This window comes from Dermacentor andersoni, chromosome 11 (assembly GCF_023375885.2).
Source record: "Dermacentor andersoni chromosome 11, qqDerAnde1_hic_scaffold, whole genome shotgun sequence".
NCBI classification, from domain to species: Eukaryota; Metazoa; Arthropoda; class Arachnida; order Ixodida; family Ixodidae; genus Dermacentor; species Dermacentor andersoni.
The window spans coordinates 67,260,970-67,284,319 of NC_092824.1; the positions used below are offsets into that span (position 1 = coordinate 67,260,970).

The 23,350-nt window shown below is 46.6% G+C and overlaps 1 protein-coding gene across 1 annotated transcript; it reads right to left on the reverse strand.

Annotated features, from left to right (window-relative positions):
- Positions 1-7,863: 7,863 nt before the first annotated feature.
- Positions 7,864-14,448, reverse strand: LOC126518080 (isocitrate dehydrogenase [NAD] subunit gamma, mitochondrial-like). Its single transcript, XM_050167932.3, has 3 exons — positions 13,931-14,448; positions 11,789-12,085; positions 7,864-8,548 (listed from the first exon to the last, which is right to left on the reverse strand). The coding sequence occupies exons 1-3, from the start codon at positions 14,177-14,179 to the stop codon at positions 7,922-7,924; spliced, it is 1,173 nt and encodes a 390-aa protein (XP_050023889.1). The 5' UTR covers positions 14,180-14,448; the 3' UTR covers positions 7,864-7,921.
- Positions 14,449-23,350: the final 8,902 nt, after the last annotated feature.

Sequence of the window (23,350 nt, forward strand, 5' to 3'; positions counted from 1 at the left end):
TTTCCTTCGCGAAGGGCGGGAAGGATGTACGAAGGACTGTGGCGACGTTGCGATTGGTCCGGTTTTGGTCACGCGGTTCCGGCTTTCTCTTGGCCGGTTGCCACAGCAACAGACGCAGCCGATCATCCGGGTCAAGCACAATATCGATCCGCTCGAAACCGAAGCTAGAGCATTGCCAGCGTACGCTTCCTTCTTCCCTGCAACGAGCAAAAAGATGCACAAATTACGGCTGACCGTAAATCAATCCGGCATGTCCACTTGTTTCTCTTGCTCCTTGGCCACGCGAAATTCGCCTTGTCTCTCCAATGCGGTGACATTAATCTTTGAAGAGGTCAGCGCACGGTCGCTTGGCTACCGGTTATATTTGTCATTTCCGCGTGTTTCTCTCACCAGTTTTCCTCCATGTTACAAATGCACAGCTGTAATGTAACAAATAAGTATCGCCCTGAAGCATGATCACATAATGCTAGTAAAGCTTTCCGGCCTAAAATAGAGTAACAACGTCCAGAGCCGTCTCGTCTCGCGTATAAGCCGCAAACCTATGGTTGAACGCAAGTGTAGTATTCTAGTGCTATAGTCAGGGCGAGGTTTAGAGACGGACACTACATTTTCGTGAAGGGAGAGCGCCTTTATTTTAAGCTTGGCGCCTCGTCAAAACTAGCAGCACGATTTTTAACATGCACATAGACTTCTTGGTTAGTTGGCCCACTGTGTTGAATCGCTTGCTTTCCCGGTAAAAATTACGTGCAAATTGATAAGGCTGAAGAAAGAAAGAAAGATCTGAGAGGTACTAAATTTATAAACTCTCGGGAAAGTGGCGAAACATTTTAGAGAGGAAATATGAAAGTTGGAAGCGCGCGAAATTTAAATCTGTTCCTTCCCATGCCTAGGGGCAATTGAATCCGCAGATTGCAGTTCTTGGGGCTCTGTGAGCGGTTGGAATTTGGAGCGCACATATTTTGTGTATTGTTGGTATCTAACTATCAGCTCACTTAAATTTAATTCTTACAGAACATGATATGGGCATCAAACTAAAACAGCAATCTTGACTGAGTCCCAATAACTTCTCAGCAGTGCACTACATGTCCGACCAACAATGAAATGCTCTGTTAGGAAAGAAAGAGAAAGTAATTTGTAGTCGACGCTCCTTCTATTAGAAAAGCAAGTTATACGTGTATACAATAACCCTTAGAGTTGACAGAGCAAAAGCACCCTAAATAAAAGCTCATTAGCACATTAGAAAAAACGGAAGTTGACGCTTATCATGAACAATAGTCGCATATTTACAAAAATAGAGCTTTAAGTGGGTACAAAACAGTCGCACAATTAACTGCGTCCAGCCAGTACTAGTTCAAAGCATAAGAGGGTATTCAGTGTGTCAGAGAATTTAAAAGGACAGTAAAAAAAAAGCGCACCTTAAGTCAATTTAGACCACAAAACATTCTTTCAAAGCAACATTGTTATTAAATTCGCTGTAATAGATTAATTATTAGGAGAGAAAACGAAGGTCAAAGTTCAATTGCATCAATTGCAATTTTGCATCAAGGTCGCTAAAATTGTCGCTAATACTTCCTAATAAACTTTAAATAACGTAGACGTTTTAGAACAGTATAACATTAGCTAATGTGACATGAATGGTCTACCAAAGCGTTTCACAAGTGGCTATAGCGTGCGTGCAGGTGAGAAATAAACAGTAAATTTACTGGCAGGGTGCATAGGGATATTAATTTTCTAATATATCTACATAACGACGGATGAAGCAAACTGAATTTTCGCGTTTACAATCGTAGTGTATGGTTTTAAATCCAGGACAAAAACAAACAAACAAACAGGGCTAACACCCTTTCTTAGCATGCAAATTAGGACACTATGATTACATTAACCACTGAAGCTATGTAGCTCCCGGCGCTTGTGAAAGGAGAACGAAATCACGTGACATTCGCTTAACCTTAGGTTATTAATATGGCGATGACAACTGCGCGATGTTTATGTAGGTCAATATTACGCCCCTCGATCCACGTAAAAGCTTTGGGAAGTATCGATTTATCTAAAAGCTGTGAGAAACAGCAGCGGTGCACTCCGATTCGCGTGGACGAACATAGCCGCTCCGATATGTCTATTTGATTCTGACCAATACACTTTTTTTTTGCAAATTGTTTCTGTCGCAGCTGCGAATGTTCGCCAATCGAATGCATTTATAGCGAAACTGGACATCCTGGAGCTTCTGAAATAATAATAATTTAATGATAATGGTAAAATAAAGCTTTAAGATTCATTCGAATCGACTTTGTGAAAAATTCATTTTGCGAGCACATCGTGAATGTAAGCCTCTTTGGACCAGCGTGCTCTCGAGCGCAAGCGCAATGTGAACACCACCGATGTGAAGACAACCGTTGCTCCACCAAGGTCACATAGCCAATTTCGGCTACTTGTAGTTTTTCAATACGAACTGCGTCCTGTAAACTATTTCCGAAGCAACTCTTCGAACTTCAAAGTCGCTAAAATGTCGCAAAGTGCTTGACCATGTCGATAAAGGAAGTTGCCGGTCGCTACATGAAAAAATAATTTTCATGAACACACCAAAAAGTCACTAAATCTAGCGACAAAATCACTAAAATGACAACGCCCAGTAGCCGTGGTTTCTTAGTGCAAAAGTATACAGGAGTCTACGCTTAGTGGCTTTGGCGTTGCGCTGCTAAGCACGAGGTCGCGGCAAGCCACCCTTACTGAGAGAGGAGGTTCAGCAAGCTAGAAAAGTAGCAAAGACTACAGACGGTGGCGACGCCGCCTTGAAGTTCCCGCACTAGCTCTCCGCGACGTCATGGTATTTGACGTCGTCTACTTGGGCATAGGTAACTTTTATCAGTAAGGCTGAACTATACAGTGTGTTGTAAGGCACCAACGGGTGAACTGAGCAAGTTTCAAAAGACTTTCACAGAGCCACCAAATGCAATACATCATGCTTCTTATTTGAGAGTCCTCCATAGCAGAGGACGTGGCCGCAGGTCAGCACTGTATAATAAGCCTCACCAGTTCTTCCAACCTGGAAGAACTGGCCAATGATACCCCAAACAATGCCATATAGTTCCTCAAAGAGTGCTGCTGAGCTATAGCTTCACTCGAGAGCGTTCATGTACTGTACGTTGCCAGGGTCAGTTTCCAGCGGCGGCATGTCCGGATCCAGAAATTCTTAGCACCCTCTGCTGCGTTACATGTCTGACCGCCGCCTGGCTCGGGCGCTCCTCAGCTACTGGGGACTGAGGGTCATTGGTTTATCGAATGAGTCATCAGGGAGGCAGTGGCCGAATACTGCGCCAGGTAGGCCAATTGCTGTTCTGGTGAGGGAGTGCCTTTTGTTGAAGCTTAGTGGGCCATCTTAATTTGGTTGCACCTGGATTGGTATAGCCTCACAGAATCTCGGCATTTTGTGCCGATGTCAGGCGCCACTCCAAGCCTCCAGATATAGTGTACGTACTGGAGCTTAATTCGAGCTTGCCACCTTCAGATAAAAAAAAAGAAAAAACCGAGACAGCTAATTAGATTACCCTGTAGGTGGCGAAGACACCTTATGGCGGAAAAGTCCAGCCCAGAGGATATTACATACCTAAAAGATCCCTTGATTTATCCGCGATAGACGGGTTTTGCAGATAAATCAACTGGATTTTATATATGTAATCTTTTTTTTCAAATTCATGATGTCACACTGATGCATTGGCACCGAGACTTCGGCTTAAAATTCGAGAATTCTTTAATTTGTCTTCTAATAATCAAGATATTCACGCGAAATTTAGAAAAATAGCTCTGAAATTATACCGCATAGATATGTAAACTGACATTGATGTTCTTCACAGTGTCACTTTTCAGCTTTTCTCTTGTTCTCTCTCCAAGTATTTAGACTGAAAAACGCAAGAAAGTGTATATGACTTTTGTCTTCGGCCTCAACGAAGTCTTTGGCTCTGTGGCGTCAAGACAATGGGTGTCCCGAAAACTGACAACGAATGCAACTGAACTGAATCGAGTTGGATCTCTCTCTCTCTCTTTTTCTTTCTTTCTCAGCTTCGAGGCCGGAGTTTCTTTCCAGCGAGTCGCGGTCCTGGTTTCCAGCACGCTACCTTCTTTCGAAAGTTGGCGAGCGAGCTCGGCGGCAGTTTTGTCTTAGAAGCATATCGCTCGCTTCGGGCACAGACGTAACGCGGAGTCTGAACCACGCGACTGGGACCGCGACTTCAGCGAAGCGTGCAATGTTTGTCACCGGCCGTGGTTAATGAGGCACAGCCGGCAAATCGATTGAGCAAACCGCGGTTAGAGTCCCATGGAGCCGCTTCCAAAGATCCATACACAAACGAACCTTCATGACTGCTCCGTTTCATGCATGCTTAGTGGAAGCTGCGCAGGTTGTGCAGTGTCGTCCGGCGGTGGTTTTGCAGTCCAGTTTTTTTTAAATGTAATTATCAGCCTTAGGGTACTTCACGCGCTTTCCGGGGTCTCACTGTCCATCTGTCTATGCCACTAACCATTTTCCCACCAATTTTGGGCACTCGGTAGCCTATGGTCTATTGGGTAGCGCATCGTGCTGCCGTGTCGAGGTAACAGGGTTCGCAACCAACCGCAGGACCAACTTGTGTCCCAGGGCGTGTGCTGCTCGACAACGAACCTTGGTGACACCGACTTGGGTCACTCGGACAGGCCGCCATTGGAATATGAAACCGGCAACGTTTAACGCTAGAACGTTATCTAGTGAGGCGAGTCTAGCAGTGCTATTGGAGGAATTAGTGGGCAGTAAATGGGATATAATGGGGCCCGGTGAAGTTAGGAGGCCAAAAGAAGCATATACAGTGCTAAAAAGCGGGCACGTCCTGTGCTACCGGGGCTTAGCGGAAAGACGAGAACTAGGAGTCGGATTTCTGATTAATAAGGATATAGCTGGTAACATACATGAATTCTATAGCATTAACGAGAGGGTGGCAGGTGTTGTTGTGAAACCTAATAAGAGGTACAAAATGAAGGTTGTACAGGTCTACGCCCTTACATCCAGGCATGATGACCAGGAAGTCGAAAGCTTCTATGATGACGTGGAATCGGCGATGGGCAGAGTGAAAACAAAATACGCTATACTGATGGACGACTTCAATGTCAAGGTAGGCAAGAAGCAGGCTGGAGACAAGGCAGTGGGCGAATATGGCATAGGCACTAGGAATAGCAGGGGAGAGTTATTAGTAGAGCTTGCGGAACAGAATAATATGCGGATAATGAATACCTTCTTCCGCAAGCGGGATAGCCGAAAGTGGACGTGGAGGAGCCCGAATGGCGAGACTGGAAATGAAATAGACCATACTCTGCGCTAACCCTGGCATCATACAAGATGTGGACGTGCTCAGCAAGGTGCGCTGCAGTGACCATAGGATGGTAATAACTCGAATTAGCCTAGACCTGAGGAGGGAACGGAAGAAACTGGTACATAAGAAGCCGATCAATGAGTTAGCGGTAAGAGGGAAAATAGAGGAATTCCAGATCAAGCTACAGAACTGGTATTCGGCTTTAACTCAGGAAGAGGACCTTAGTGTTGAAACAATGAACGACAATCTTGTGGGCATCATTAAGGAGTGTGCAATAGAAGTCGGTGGTAACTCCGTTAGACAGGGTACCAGTAAGCTATCGCAGGAGACGTAAGATCTGATCAAGAAACGCCAATATATGAAAGCCTCTAACCCTACAGCTAGAATAGAACTGGCAGAACTTTCGAAGTGAATCAACAAGCGTAAGACAGCTGACATAAGGAAGTATAATATGGATAGAATTGAACATGCTCTCAGGAACAGAGGAAGCCTAAAAGCAGTGAAGAAGAAACTAGGAATTCGCAAGAATCAGATGTATGCGTTAAGAGACAAAGCCGGCAATATCATTACTAATATGGATGAGATAGTTCAAGTAGCTAAGGAATTCTATAGAGATATATACAGTACCAGTGGCACCCACGACGATAATGGAAGAGAGAATGGTCTAGAGGAATTCGAAATCCCACAGGTAACGCCGGAAGAATTAAAGAAAGTATTGGGAGCTATGCAAAGGGGGAAGGCAGCTGGGGAGGATCAGGTAACAGCAGATGTGTTGAAGGATGGTGGGCAGATTGTTCTAGAGAAACTGGCCACCCTGTATACGCAATGCCTCATGACCTCGAGCGTACCGGCATCTTGGAAGAACGCTAACATAATCCTAATCCATAAGAAAGGGGACGCCAACGACTTGAAAAATTATAGACCGATTAGCTTACTGTCAGTTGCCTACAAACTATTTACTAAGGTAATCGCAAATAGAATCAGGAACACCTTAGACTTCTGTCAAGCAAAGGACTAGGCAGGATTCCGTAAAGGCTACTCAACAATAGACCATATTCACACTATCAATCAGGTGATAGAGAAAAGTGCGGAATATAACCAACTGGGTATGTACCACTCTTCAATGAACGTGTTATAGACGCCGATTTGGGTTAGTGGGTATGTAACCCAGGTTATGCACTGGTATGTACTGGAAAGAAGATACACAGCCCATCTTTCACGACTCGTAACGTCGTAGCTTGCAGGCTGTCACGGTGAGCAGGTGGTCTTCTAGTTTCGCTAGACCAAGAGAAGGCTTTTGACCGACTCGAACACGCGTATATATGCAGTGTCCTCAATGCTTTTGGCTTTCCACAATCATTCGTTGATTTACTTAGAAATGCCTGCACTGGCGTACACCAGCACCGTGGCGCTTGCTGGGTGGGAAAGCGCCCCCTTTCCGTGGAGTTCGTCAGGGATGTCCTTAATCTCCTGTACTATTTGTCCTCACGCCGTCTTGAACAGTTTTTACGTGCTCTTAGAGAGAGAGAGAGAGAGAGAGAGAGAGAGAGAGAGAGAGAGAGAGAGACGTGTGTGGGTTCTTGCGCTTCCAGGCAAGGTTGCCAAGGCGACAGGATTCGCCGATCACATTACATTGTACCTTGCCGATGAAGATAGCCTGCCACATAGTTCACGTCTGCTCGTTGAGTATGGTACGATCTCGGGCGCTGCTCCAGATTATTCAAGATGCCGAAATTTGTTCATTGGCTTTCCGGAATCTAGATTTAGCTCACTTCTTCCTTATAAACAGACACAAGTTTTCATAGTTTAGGTTTGTGCATAATCATTGCGACACATCTGACTGCATTTTGTAGATGGCTCTTTAAGAAATAAGGAAAAAACATTGACAAGGCAAAACGTTTCGGCTATAATTTTCCTACAGAAATTGCTAGAAGGAAGCCCCGTTCACGATGGCATTCTTCGTAACGTACTACGCAGTTTCAAGACCACGAAAACTCACAACTTTCAAGTACTTTGAGATTTGATTTTATGTTATGACGAAATTGAAAACATTGTGAGCGTCATCGCTTTTCTTTGTGCCCCGTGCGCTGCAATTTTCTACATTATTACCATTCATCGCAACGTACCCTTTATTACGAATGCGCAGCACCGATGAAAACTTGCTCAGGTTGGGCTTCCCCGCTTGGCGCCGAGCTTGGCATTCCCGCAGAGCTTTTGGCATGTCAGAACATGCAGCCTTTGTGCCAGTGCTATCTCCCTAGCCTGTTCTTCTGTACTAGAGACGCGTCAAGGCGTGTTTTGGACGTGTCTGGGCATGCGCACTTTGTGTCTTCCTCCTCCTTCCAACGACGTGGCGACTACGACAGACCGGTACATTTGGCGTTCGATGTTCGCTCGCGAGTTGTAATTAACCGCTCAGCTCTTTTGTTCCCTCCCGCACCATCGCTGCAGCGAGCCCTCCAGGCCCGGACCTCGAGTCGCGCCACACCACTGAGATCCTGGTGGCTAACACCATGAAAGAAGAACGTAGGTAACCGACTGTATTTAATGCTTTCACACGCAGATCATCACCCGGCGCTGTCCGTCTACCGGGTGTTCTTCCGCACTTCCTCCACGATGCTGTCCACGACGTCAATCGTGGTGGCAGAGCCGCCGATGTCCCGCGTGTGTACCTTGTGCTCGTTGATGGTCTTGAGGATGGCGTCCCGGATGACGTACGCGTGGTCCATGAGCCCCAGGTGCTTGAGCATGTCGACCGCCGCGTAGAGCGTGGCCACCGGGTTGGCCAGGTTCTTGCCGACCAGCGGCGTGCCCGTGTTCCTGGTGGCCGTCTCGAAGACGGCGAACTCGTCGCCGTAATTTCGGCCCGAGGTGACGCCAGCGCCGCCGACCAGGCCGCACGTCAGGTTGACGACGATGTTGCCGTACAGGTTCGGGACGAGCACGACGTCGAACTGGGACGGGTTGGAGACGAGCTGCATGGAGCAGTTGTCGACGATCATGTCGTTCATCTCGATGTCCGGGTAGTCGCGCGCAACCTGTCGGCACGTCTCCAAGAAGAGGCCGTCCGAGAGCTTCATGATGTTGGCCTTGTGCACCACGGTGACCTTCTTGCGGCGGCGGGTGCGAGCGTACTCGAAGCCGTAGCGCGCGATCTGCTCGCTCTTGGTGCGAGTGATGACCTTGATGCTTTGAACCACGCCCTGGGTCACCTGCGCACGTTCAGAAATTAAAAAAGAGAACAAGACGCAGTGCTGAGAGGTGTTTTGCGACCTGAACCCCGATATAATGAAACTCAAGTGTAACTAGAGAAATTTAGTAAATATTTCTATTCTTAGTATTACCACCACATTAATTTTCGTGTTCGCCACTGCTGTGAATTTTGGACAGAGAAAATAATTTGAGCAGCATCCCAGCCATAAGATCGATTTTTCACAGTCGCAAGTTGTATGCGGCGGTCTAGTGGTTAAGCAAGCTTCTCGTAAGCGAGATGTCCTGGGCTCGAATCCCATGCAGTGCCGCCGGAAACCCACCGGTTTTTCTAGTGGGTAGACATGTCCCGTGGCCTGGTGGTTAGCTGCTTGTGGGGGTTCATATCTCGAATGGGGACCACAGATATTTGTAGGCGCGGTCTCTGGGCGCCCCTTGTCCTACTACTGCTACAGACGTCGGTCCTCTCTGCTTTCGCACACATACAAGCGCGCCGAATATATATGATGACCCATGTGTGGACCCGAGCTACCGGGTCTTCGGAATGGGTTAAAGATTCTACACAATGGGGAACTGCATCGAGTCACTGATTCTTTACTATGTTGCATGCGTTCTGCGAAAGAGCGGGTTGTTCATCACTGAAATGGTTCTTGTGTGCCATTTTCGTGCTGCGTATATGCTTTTTAGTACCAGTTGTTTCCGTGAAGGCTGACGAGAATTCGCGATATAATCACTTACTTTTCAAAACACATAACTCAGAAATTGTGAGCGGACTACTTGTACACACATACATCAAATAATCAAACTAATCAACAAATTATTTAAAAAAGCGTGATGTACTCAAAAGAGTGGCTTACAAGCCGGTAAGTTCTTAACCCAGCCTCCTTACAAGTGTTCCCGAGATTAGCACAGTCTCGAGGCGTCAGTAGCCGTAATATAAGGCGAATCAGTGTCTTAGTCGCTATACTGTTTCTCGGCGTCCGTGCGCCCGTGGTGACACGGTCTACCTGCAAGACTAATTCATTTCGCCGCACATGTCCAATACGGACATATCAAAGTTCGTGCTTGTGCTACGGTTGCCAGCATACAAACTCATTGAACACGCGCTGGCTGCAGCTCGTCGATCGCAACATGTAGATACAGACATTACTTCAAAGTGTGCGCTATAAAAAAACGGAGCCTATATATTTAGGAATCGGCCCACGTGATAACAATACATTTCTTGGTATCCGCCGTTGAAAATAATGCGCTGACTAAAAGAATTGCATTGTCGCTCATACACTCGTACGAAAACGTAACCCTAAGGTGATAAAGAGGGCTGTCGTGGGGTAATCACGACCATTACCACAACGGCAAGGACTTCAGCAGGGGTTTACTCTAAATGCTCGTGGCGCCCCATCATCATCATCATCATCATCATCATTTGGTTAATGTCTCGTACTAGCCTTACTTTGTCGCACGACATTTCGTGGCGATATGCATAGGCCTGGTTTTTGGACGGATACACGAACAGTCGAAAATACGTAACTACAACCTATACTAATTGCCGTATTGTGCCCATTGGAGCATAATATCGTGGAAGCAACGTTGCAGTAATGCAATCAACGTTTAATTTTTGCAGCCTTCAGCGCGACGCTCGTTAGCACCCGTGCGCACAAACCTACCTCGTGCTCGAGGCAGCTGTGCCCTCCCTCGATGTTCTAGCGTATGATGGCAGTAATGCCATCAATATTTTTTTGCAGCCTTCGGCGCGACGCTCGTTAGCACCCGTGCGCACAAACCTACCTCGTGCTCGAGGCAGCTGTACTCTCCCTCGGTGTTCTAGCGTATGATGGCAGTAATGCCATGAATATTTTTTTTGCAGCCTTCGGCGCGACGCTCGTTAGCACCCGTGCGCACAAACCTACCTCGTGCTCGAGGCAGCTGTGCTCTCCCTCGGTGTTCTAGCGTATGATGGCAGTAATGCCATGAATATTTTTTTTGCAGCCTTCGGCGCGACGCTCGTTAGCACCCGTGCGCACAAACCTACCTCGTGCTCGAGGCAGCTGTACTCTCCCTCGGTGTTCTAGCGTATGATGGCAGTAATGCCATGAATATTTTTTTTGCAGCCTTCGGCGCGACGCTCGTTAGCACCCGTGCGCACAAACCTACCTCGTGCTCGAGGCAGCTGTACTCTCCCTCGGTGTTCTAGCGTATGATGGCAGTAATGCCATGAATATTTTTTTTGCAGCCTTCGGCGCGACGCTCGTTAGCACCCGTGCGCACAAACCTACCTCGTGCTCGAGGCAGCTGTGCCCTCCCTCGGTGTTCTAGCGTATGATGGCAGTAATGCCATCAATATTTTTTTGCAGCCTTCGGCGCGACGCTCGTTAGCACCCGTGCGCACAAACCTACCTCGTGCTCGAGGCAGCTGTACTCTCCCTCGGTGTTCTAGCGTATGATGGCAGTAATGCCATGAATATTTTTTTTGCAGCCTTCGGCGCGACGCTCGTTAGCACCCGTGCGCACAAACCTACCTCGTGCTCGAGGCAGCTGTGCTCTCCCTCGGTGTTCTGGCGTATGGTGGCAGTAATGCCATCAATATTTTTTGCAGCCTTCGGCGCGACGCTCGTTAGCACCCGTGCGCACAAACCTACCTCGTGCTCGAGGCAGCTGTACTCTCCCTCGGTGTTCTAGCGTATGATGGCAGTAATGCCATGAATATTTTTTTTGCAGCCTTCGGCGCGACGCTCGTTAGCACCCGTGCGCACAAACCTACCTCGTGCTCGAGGCAGCTGTGCTCTCCCTCGGTATTCTGGCGTATGGTGGCAGTAATGCCATCAATATTTTTTGCAGCCTTCGGCGCGACGCTCGTTAGCACCCGTGCGCACAAACCTACCTCGTGCTCGAGGCAGCTGTGCTCTCCCTCGGTGTTCTGGCGTATGGTGGCAGTAATGCCATCAATATTTTTTGCAGCCTTCGGCGCGACGCTCGTTAGCACCCGTGCGCACAAACCTACCTCGTGCTCGAGGCAGCTGTACTCTTCCTCGGTGTTCTAGCGTATGATGGCAGTAATGCCATCAATATTTTTTTTGCAGCCTTCGGCGCGACGCTCGTTAGCACCCGTGCGCACCAACCTAAGTCGTACTCGAGGCAGCTGTACTCTCCGTCGGTGTTCTGGCGTATGATGGCAGTGATGCCATCAATATTTTTTTTGCAGCCTTCGGCGCGACGCTCGTTAGCACCCGTGCGCACAAACCTACCTCGTGCTCGAGGCAGCTGTACTCTCCCTCGGTGTTCTGGCGTATGATGACCACGTCGATGTTCGGGTGTCGCGTCTTGATGGCCGGGTGGTTGCGGCAGTGTACCACGTTCACGTACAAGCCCAGCCGGTTGCGCAGCACCAGGTTGCGCGGCTCGACGCTTGGGCTGTACGAGCGCGTCTCCACGTTGCCCTTGATGGCGACGCCCGTGCGCCGGATGGACGTGATGGCGTAGTCCATGGACGCCGCGTCTTCAGAGTCCGAGGCTACGATCACCTTCTCGAAGTCCACCGGCACCTGCGACGAGGCGGGGCTCGTGGAAATGACCGATCGTGGCCGAGTGTTTGTTTCGAAACGTTAGACGGTCAAATCAGTCATATTCGATTAACGAACAGCGCGACACCCCGCAGACGACGGACAAACATGCAGATAACGCGAGCGCTGACTGACAACTAAACGTTTTATTGCGCTGACACGATCACACATGCACACACACACAAAGCCACTTGGTGCATGCCAAACATGCAAGGAAATCGATGCAAATATGCGTGAGGAAATTGTGCCATTACATCGGCAAGAAATAACTCCATGTATCTTTGCATAATCGTGGCGGTGCAAGAAAGCAATTCCTTCTAGGTCAGCGCTTCTCCCGTCTGCATCTTCATCTGTTTCACGCTGTTCATTTTCGAAGAGGTTAACTTGCCGCCCACCCAGGTTGCTTTATTGATTCATATAAATAAATCATTCCATTGATCACTTGCTCCCAATGAAGTTTTTTATTTGGAGAAGTCCAGGTGAAAAACGATTAAAGCACCGCATAGCAGCTTGATGGGTCTCCTCCCAACCCTTTGTACAAGGCCACATTACATACACTAGTTACTGCCCAAACAGGTTACAAAAAACATTGATTCCGAGTTCTTCCTAACGTTTGTTCACTATATCACTCAAGCTGTAACTTCTAGTACGCTGAAGTTTTATTTGGTATTTCCAATAGCGACGTTCCAAAGGCCGATACAGGACACTATACACACTTCACTCTCATCTCTTGGTGCTGAGACAGGGTTGCCTGTGCTCGGTTGAACGCCAGCGATGTTTGAGTTCCGTGGCGCGGGTTTTGCATCGCCTCGACAGATGGCGCCACGCTGCATGGCGCCTCCTTCAGGCACTTCTAGCTGCGCCGTGCGCTCTCTCTCCCTGAGGTCTTTCGCTGCCTGTGGTGAAGCCTTCAGCCGATTTTTTCTTCTAGGTGGGCAGCGTCCACATGGACCAGTGCACAGTATGGCCTGGTGCGGTGGGATGTGCCGTTGCGAACATGTACTACACCCATCTTAAGATTGCGGCTAGTATCATCTTTAAACAATCTGCTTTGCCGGTTGCCATTTCACGGTTACATCTACTCTAGATTACGGGAGAGCCAGCAATTTTTTTCGTACATGTATTTCATTTGTCTAAGAGTACTACACTATAGGTATACCAATCATTCTATTACTCTTCCAACAGGTTCTTTAAAATTCGCCTTCGGCTGGTAGCGCAGTTCGGTCTTCATGTGCAAGAATCGGACATTACTTTAACCGCAACTTCGTTGGCTCTTATCACAATTTCATTTGCTGAATAACGAGGATTTCTAAGCGAAATAATGAATACTAAGTTTGTACAGCATAGGGGAAATTACTTGTACTTATTAAGCGAATTAAAGAAATGATGAATTAATAGAAATGAAAGTGGGTAAAAAGAAACTACAGATGGGATACGAACTTGAACGTTGCGAATCAAATCAAATCGCGATTCGCTCTTTAGTGTGAATGCAGTTTTACATTAGCTCAAGTGGAGCATGGAACACGGACCACATGGGGTTCTTTAACGAGCACCTAAATTAAGTACACGGGTGTTTTCGCATTTCGCCCCCATTTAAATGCGGCCGCCGTGGCCAGGATTCGATCCCGCGACCTCGTGCTCAGCAGGCCAACACCACAGCCACTGAGCAACCACGGCGGGTATAAACATCTACACATTAGCATTAACGCAAGTGTCTCTATCGAAGAACATTCGTCTCCACCAATTCCCACAATGCGCGCGATCGGCATCTTTTTTTTTCGACAGGAAAAAAGAAAAAGAAAAAGAACGCCTTCGGGTTTCCCCGACCTTTCCGTGGAAGAAGACGGTCTCGACGTGGTTCATCATCTCGGGCCCGATGCCGTGGCCGGGCAGCATGGTCACGAAGTAGCGGCCCCCGTACTTGGTCATCCTGTACGAGCGCTTCGACGCGATACGCGTCGGCGTCGACGACCGGAGTCCGTGCTGCTCGCCGTCGACGCCGGCGGCCAGCAGCAGCCGTCGTCGACACGCCGACCACGACGACGCGCGGAGTCTTTGCAGGCAGGACATCGCCATCTCTGCGGGCGTCCGGTCGGTTCGCTCCGTTCCCCGCCGTCGTCTTCCTCTTCCTTCGCGTCTCGCCCGTCGACACGGCGGCAGGTTTCGCAACGCGCTCCACCACAGGAACCGCTACTGCGTGCCTCCTTTGCGTGTGACGTAAGGCGGCGTCGTTCGTGTTCCGGGGTTTCTCTAGAGGGAACGCTTACCAGCGTCGTCGTTCAGACGCCAGCTCCGGCTCCTTGGAAGCGCGTGCCCCGGGTTCACGTGTTTTGCCGCCGCGACGCGTTCTCTAAAGATCCTATATTTTCTGCTCTAAAAAGCGAAAAAAAAAAAATTGGCAGTGGCTTAGCTCGGCTATGCCAGGATATACGTAGCGAAAGCTAAGGCATAGCACGGTTAGCCTTGGTCGATCTTGATTGCAAGTTCAGGTTAGTCTGGTTGTCTTGCTATGTTGCGGCGTTTAGTCAGTCGTTCGGCGCGCCGTTCGTCTGTTTCCTGGGCGATTCGTTTCCTCTTCATCTCGTTCCGATGTCGATTCCAGGCCTCCTCCCCCTGCTTATCGGAATTGTCGCAGTCAATACTGCAGCCTCAACTGTGGTTGCGGCGCACGCGAGCTCTCCTTTTCAATCCTCCGACAGGTTATCAGGCATGCGACCCAGCTGGCGAAGCGAGCGGAGGTGATCGCAACGACGAGGAACGCGGTGTGACGTCATGTGCCTCCTCGGAGCACGGCCACGGCGAAATCGCAAATTCGCGGCCAGTACAGCTTTCGCGTTAAAAAATATCTAGGGACTTTAGCCGTGCTCACCGAGTCAGAGCACTGGGCAGTGGTTTGATCATGGCGCGTTGGTGCTCGAGATTGTCTCAAGACATACGGCAACGCGCTCGGACTTGTGACCCCTCTCTGCAGGCATGCTTGGCGTCTCGGCGTAGTCTTAGTGATGATGATGATGGTGGTGATGATGATAGTGATCTAAAGAAAGGAAAGACGCTTGAGTAGTGTGCCTGTTTTGAAGACAATGTCTTCCTTAGCGAGATACCACCCCTTTCCCTACTGGGTATATCCGATTCTAGCCTCTAGCCGTATTCGCGGGCCGATATTGAACATTGCGCATGCAGTTCAAAGTTTTGACAAAACTGATTATGACGACTGATGATGATGACGCGATGTTCACGATGACGACGACGACGAGGATGATGACGACTGATGAATTCTTAAACATTTTATTTTTGTTCATTTTCTCCAGTTAGCCTTACCAATTTTAGTCTTTTAATAAAGATAGCCTAATTTCACCCAAATCTTGGCCAATCCCCCACAGTGGGTGTGCGCCATCGCATAAGGAATACCACACCATACCATACCATACCATGACAAGAATCTGGAAAGCGATTCGACCTTTAGCTGACGTCGATCAAACGTCGCACGATCTTGCTCTAAGAGTAAATTATGTGGTTCACACGGTCCATTCTCACCCCTAATTCGCCGTGGGAGACATTGTATCTCGTTCGACTTCGACTGGAACTTGAATCGCCATTCAACTTTTTCCCCTTTCCTTTTACTGGCAACATTCACAGCGCATGTGTGCTGCTCAGAGTTGAGTAGGGAGTGTTCGTGCGCAGTAGGGAGCATGTACATGCGACTCTGCGTTTGCATGCAGGCTCTCTAATACGCACGCTTACGCGCAATTTATTTTCTTAGTGTGGTGCGCGCCCTCGAGAGGGCTCATGCCTCCGCCCATTAAATATGCAGGGCAAACCTTTCCGTTAGGTATCTCAGATACAAAATGGCGTTCTGTCAAATTTGGTGGCAAGTGACGGAAGAAACAGGGTAACGGTGCCGGCTACAGGACGAAGGAAATGAACGAACGAAGCGCTGGCCGTTCACTCCCTTTGTCCTTTCACGAGCGCTCGATCCTGCTCTATTCGACTGTAACATGTACCGACCAGCCCAAACTTGAACCCTTTTGCAGCGGCAGAACTTTAGGAGAGATGTCGCTACCTTAACCCCGCCACGACCAAACATATTTCCACAAGAAAAGAAGAAACTTAGGACATGATAACCTTTATCTCTGCTCACGGAGAGTACATATGTTGAACATAAAAAGATATCTGAAGTATAATTACTTAGTAAATTAATTAGTACTTGGTTGTCTGAGCTATGTACCACTGAAATTTTGCTCCAGCGTGTTAAAACTTACTACATACTGGTTTTGAGTCAAGTTCAGCTGCGAGTAGCGTTTAGGTACATTTCCTTCTACCGTGTTTTAATGTCCGATAACGCAACGTGCTACTCCCGTAGGTGCGAGGAAACCACTGGGCACCTGTTGGGTATTTGACCTTGCTGTGACGTCCAGGACAGGACAGCTCTAAACCGGCTGGACTCGAACACCATTTTCCGAGCCAAGGGTACTCCGGCTCCGGTACGGAAGAACGCCGGGAAGGAACTTCGCTTGCGGAGGCTAGATGGGGCGAGCAGAGAGTGTCTGTGCTGGCGGTGACGCTCGCCTCCTGAAATCGCGCGTTCGCGGTGCTGAAATATTTCCATCTCGTCACGCGCTCTCCGACCCGCGGCAGAAGAGGCGGAGGCCGCACCCACCAACTATTCGGCCATATTACAACACTACAGGCTCGAGTGTCGGCTGCACTCTCCACCGCACGCAGAACTCGGCAGAGAAGAAAGCATGATCCTCAGACGACTTTCACGTACACTCACGGAACGACAATGCACCGCCTCTACCCGACGCTCCACGGCTACCTCTGCCCACTCTGCAACGTACCGGACACCCTGGCACACTTGCTTCTGGAATGCCCGTCGCAGGAAGGCAGCGAAATGCAACCAGAAGCGGATGCGAAACGAGCACAACAAGCAAACGAAGACCACCTGTTCGAAACCTGGTCGGCCAAGCTAGCCCTCGGGGACCTGGAAGACCAACCACAACTCGTCGCCAGGGCCAAGAGGGCAGTCGAAGCCAGAGGGTTTCTGGACTAAGGAGCCTTCCCACCTTAGGGTGATACCGGGCCTCGCTCGGGACACTGTTTCGAATAATAAGCGTTTCTTACTCTCTCTCTCTATCGACTATTATTGAACTAATTTGAAAAATTATTGTGGCAGAACAACCTTTAAAGGGCACGTAACAATTTGCAGCGTATGACCAAAGATTTTTCATTTGGCATGGTGAGGGGCCCTTTAAACACAAGAATCTAGAAAGTACATTTCACTCCCGCACAGAACCACCGATGTGTCACTGATACCCATTTATCATGTTTTTCTTGGTGTTTTATCGTGACTCTTCCGTAGCACATTGCACTTGTTTAATCTTTCTTTAAGCGTCCGTCTTTTAAAAGAAGGATGGAATTAGGGAACGCTGCAACAGCTGGACCTCGTTACTCAAACGAAAAAAAAAAATGCTTTCTCGTTACAACAGGCAATTTCAGAATAGCTTACCTATGAACTAGCGGGGCGCCACTGCAGATAAGCATTTGCCATTGGTAGAAGAGAAAAAGCTGTAAATAACCACGTGCGCAAAAACCGACAGCGGAGTTGGCGACGCCGATTATGCTGGCTCACGGCCTCACCATGCTCGCTGTGAACGAATATGGAATCCATAAAACAGGAAATTAATGATGATGATGATGATGATGGTGTTGGTGGTGGTTGTGGTGGTATCTGGTTTTGTGGCGCAAAAGCCAAATATGGCCAAAGAGCGCCAGGGAATGATGCGATGAAGTCAATGGAAGGGTCAATAAGAAATGGTATTTGTGACAGCGCTGTACAGGGGCCCAAAATATTCGCTGTATATAACATATACTGCGCTGTTTACGTATTAAAGCTACGTTGATGATATGTGAGGTGTGCTAGGAGCATAAAACGTAAGCTGTGATGCCTTATAGACTGAAGGACGAGCTCCAGCAGCACTACTGCATAATCACCACCCTTAACCAGAAGGGCATGGAGGCAAGTGCATCGATGCCCTTGGTAGTGTAGCAGCCGCGGCCTCTAGCGAGAGGGCGTGCGGCGATCTGCTGGGTTGATAATCGGCAATGTGCTAGTATCATTTAAAAAGTCTACAACTGATTTAATGTAAAAAAAATGGGTCAGTACCAAGGAACATTGCTGGGTGAAGAGGAACGCAATGCGTATAGGCTAAAGGAAATTACTTTTTTTACGTTGAGGTTCTGCTTCCTGACATTCTGTCAAAACTTGGAGGACAGGCAGTCTCTCACCACAGCTACTAAAGGTTGGATGATCCCCACCAGTCAGCGCAAAATTGATTGCGCCATACGTATGCCCTATTCCGAGTCGACAAAATAGAATAGCAGTTGGTTGAGTTTTTATTCTGGAGGGCCAAAATACTAACTGCGGCTTGATAACGGGGCGTTTATTAAGAGTTTCATCGTCCCACAAAAGTTGCCAAGATCCCCCTCATTTTCTTGTGAAGGTTTGTTTGGTTTCGTCGTTATTTATGGGCCGATATGGTCAGCAAGCATATTACGCTAGATGCTTCTATGGCCATGCAGGCACCCAGCATATCACGATGCGCTCATGAGATACATACATATTGACAGAGACGAAAAGAGATCCGTAAGTACAAGGTTTTTGTTCTTTTGTAGAACGATTAAAGCTTTAGCGACGCTTAATGAATCGGTGAATATAATTGCATTTTGCAGCTTTAATTGCTTGATGTGTTTTGTAGCCGTCAACAGAGCATAGGCCTCAGCAGTGAATATGCTTATTTCCGGGTGCAGAACATCGGATTTCCAGAAGGATGGACCGACTGTACCACAAGAAACGCCAACATGCAACTGATGCATCAGTATAAAATTGACGACACGAGTGCTTCGCCTGAAGTTCGCTGGAAATGCATGCGGATGTGTAACTCAGGAGCATGCTTTGTGACTTCTACAAAGGATGTGTCCCATTTTACAAGTCGTCATTACCATGGTGGTGGTAAGCGGCATTCTGGTATACAGAAATTTCGGGAGGGGGGTGAAGGGGGATTCACGCAGTGGCAGCAGTGGACGGCAGACTGAACGCGTTCTTAAAAAAATCTACACTTGCTCACAGGTTGGTGGTACTTTTAGCCTCTCTTGTAAGGACTGTAGATCTGACTGTGTCCACTGCTGCCACAGTGAGGTGTTTATTAGAGCTTTCTTGGTGATCTCGGATAAGGAAGAAAAAGAGTGTTTGACATGGCATAGTGCGTTGCCTGAAGGTGGCATGTATACAACATGCACTGGTTGCAAGTACTCGTACCATCTAGGGAAATGCTCTGGGGTGAAAACATCCAATTTCCGTGCCAAGGGTGACTCACTGAATTCTTGCTGGAACTGTGCAACATGCGAACTTGGAAAAAAGAAGATGTGGCAACGCCCTTACACCAACAGAAGACTCAAACATTCAGAAGAGATTGAAAGAGCTAGATGAAAAGATCACCCTCATGTTTCCCCTCGTCACTAAAGTTGACAATTTGACACGACTATTGAAAACAGTCAGTGACATTGAAACATCGATACAGCACCTTTCTGCCAAATATGATACAACATTCAGTAAGTTAGACAAGTAAAACTCCGACATTGCAGTCTTGGAAAGTAGGGTCAAGACCATAGAGTCGGGAACGTCCACAAGCACGAAGGAAGTGAAACTGCAGCTAAATGTGCTGGAACAGTACAGTCGCAGGCAAAACATGGAAGTACATGGCCTCGCAGCGGAGGCACACGAAGACCTGCTTGCGCGAAAATGAATGATCATGCATGCAAACTTCAGCTACCGCAGCTTGAAAACAGTAACCTCGATGCAGTTCTAGGCTACCTGCACGAAAGGGAAAGAAGCCTATCCTTCTTGTTCGGTTTTCATCCGTCCTACTTAAGGAAGAGTGAATGCGTAATCGCTCGCGCCTTGAGAATGAAGCACCAAGCGTGAAATTTCGGACAACCTGACGCCTTTCAACAAACGCCTTCTTTGGCTAGCAAGTGGGAAAGGCAGGGAAAAGAACTATCGGTTTGTGTGGCAAAAGAATGGTCACATATTTGCACGAAAAACTGAAGGCGCCGACGCGATTCGCATCCGCGATGAAAGTGACATTGATAACATGATATGATGTGCTATTAAGATAGTGCATATCTACTGTGAATGACAGTTCAAATGGATAACAGCCCCTATCACGATGCCAACTCTTTTAAATGTATGAAGGTTTCAAAATCCGCATGCGTTTCCTTTTATCATCTGAATGCATGCAGTTTAAGAAACAAAGAAGAAGAAATGGATATTTTTTTTGTCGTCACTGAAGCATGAATTTGATGCGCTGGCTTTCACTGAAACTTGGTATACTGATTCGAATGATGTTGTTCGCTTTCCTGGTTATAGGTGTGAAGCGCTGTTTAGGAAAACCAAAAAAGGGGGTGGTGTAGCTTTGTACATGAAAAACAGTTTTTCTTACGAAATACTTCTACAGTGCACAGTTTTGAGCCATTCCTATGAATCACTTTTTATTCAGACAAATGCATCCATCTTTGGCGTAATTTATCGGCCATCTTCTGCGTCTCTTCAAGCGTTCAACTTTTTAGATATAGTATTGGGCGACCTCTCCTTACAAAGTAGACCTGTAGTAATAATGGGTGATTTTAATATTAACCTACTAGAACAGTCAAATTCTGTCAATGAATTTGTTGGCCGACGGCTTTTCTAATATAATCACAACGCCTACTCCTATCACAGGCTCCAGCGAAACACTTATTGATCTATGCCTAACAAAGAGTGGTTGGTATTCGTGGTACCACGGTACCATGTACTCCTGAGTGACATCAGTGATCATCTGCCAACCTCCTGCTTTATGGAAAGGTCAACTAAACAAATATTCGAACATAATTACTCACCAAATAGTTACCGCGTTATAAACCAAAGCAAAATTGAATGTTTTCGTCAAATCGTCTTCTCTGTGGATTGGAGCCAATTGAAGCGTGACGAAGATCCTAATATTTTATACGACAAATTCTTGCACAATATAACAGAAATGTATGAATGCGCTTTCCCAGTTGTAACAATGGCAAAGTGCAGAAAAGGAAGGGAGCCTTGGATTACACGTGATCTGCTCAGGCGAATCAAGGCACGTAATAGGCTTTTCTCCAAGTCTGTAAAATCTAAAGACTTTACAGTTCTGAAAGACTATAAAAAAGTTAGAAATCAATTAGGTGCAGATATGAAAAAATCTAGAGTTCAATACTACGCTCAAAAGTTTTCTGATATCTCCTTTGACCCTCAAAAAACGTGGCGTAAAGTCAAAGATCTTCTACAGAAATCAGAAAAAAATGTACCTACACAAATGACAACTGGAGGAACGGTTCTGAGTGGTAAAGCTCTTGGCAATGAGTTCAACAGACATTTTTTGGCATTTGGAGATTTTCCTGCAGGAACGCCCAGTAATATTATAAAATACATGGAATATAATCTTCAGCACAGCCTTTTCTTTTATCCAGCTACTCCTGCGGAGATTAACGATATAATATTAGGTCTCAAAAATAACTGTTCATGCGGTTTTGATAACATTAAGGTAGCACCAAAAAAAGCAATTGCTGACCTAATAGTTAGTCTACTTTGTCATATAACAAATCTAATCATACCAACAGGTATTTTCCCCGAAAAAATGAAGACGGCAAGAGTTGCTGTTTTGTTTAAAGGTGGTGCTGCAAATATAATTAGTAATTATAGACCTATATCAGTTCTACCATTGTTTTCCAAAATAGTAGAAAAAGTGATTCATACACTGATTACAACCGATCTTAACAAACATCAGTTAATTTATCCCAGCCAGTACGGATTTCAGAGGAAGAAATCAACTGAATCTGCCTTGCTCAGTATTAAGGCTAAACTTACTAACGACATAGAAAATCAATTGTACACATTAGGTGTTTTTCTAGACTTCAGCAAAGCGTTTGATTCAATTAGACATAATATACTTCTTAGCAAACTACCGTATTATGGAATGCGAGGCACTTCACTGAAATTATTGCAGAACTACCTTTCCGGTCGTTCCCAGTATGTTGTTATTAATAATGTCACGTTCAATTCTGAGCCAATAAAATTTGAGGTTCCTCAGGGGTCAATCCTAGGACCTACTCTGTTTCTTTTATATATCAATGATATGGTATCTATCCCACAAATCCCTTCTATTATCCTTTACGCTGACGACACAAGTGTATTTTTTTCGGGGGACAATTTAGGTTCACTAATTACGCGTGTAAACTTATGGCATAAGAATCTACCTAACTGGCTTGTTACAAATGAACTCTCACTAAATGTTGACAAAACCAAGTACATTGTTTTTACCCCTGTTCACAGACCAGTTTATATTAATAATGATGTGGCATTCGAGTCGCGACCGCTAAATAAGGTAACACAAATTAAATTTTTAGGTGTTCAGTTTCATGAAACCCTTCGTTGGTCTTGTCATGTTCACTATATTAAGCGCAATATTGCACATTGTATTGGTATGCTTAATAAGTTTCGCTTACTGTTGCCTCGTTATAAACGACGTCAACTGTAGTTTAATACTGTTCATTCGCGACTGCATTACTGCCTGCTTGTTCGGGACACCACTACTACGTCTAACATGCAAAGTCTCCATTGATTACAGAAAAAAAGTGTGCGCTTTATTGAAAAACCTACCACGACGTGAATCAACATCTGTATATATTACGCAGAATCGCATCCTGGATATTGAATCACTATATAAACTGCAATTATTAGAGCTTGCATTTTCAGATTTAGAAATTGATCCACAACTCTTCTCTTTGAGGTATACCAAACATGAATCGCATTAACAATTTAGGAGAACCGATTTCATCAACTTTAAATGTAGGACGAATTACCGAACACAGCTATTAAGTTGGCAAATTCCTAATCTGTTAAACCTTTATCCTGCTCTGATTGATATCATGGAAACTTGTTCCTTTTTGCCTGATTTCAGAAACCAGGCAAAGAGATTTTTCTTGAATCGTGTATAAACCAGTTAGAATTTTTTTCCTTTGTTTTTTTTGTCAAGTGAACATGTTTGTCATGTGAACATTTTTTTATTGTCGTATAGGAGATCCAGTTAAGATTCCTTGCTTTGATTTTTTTTTTTGGTCAAGGAACATGTTTGTAGTTATTATACATCTTTAATTAGATTGATTTGAATGTACAGTGTATGT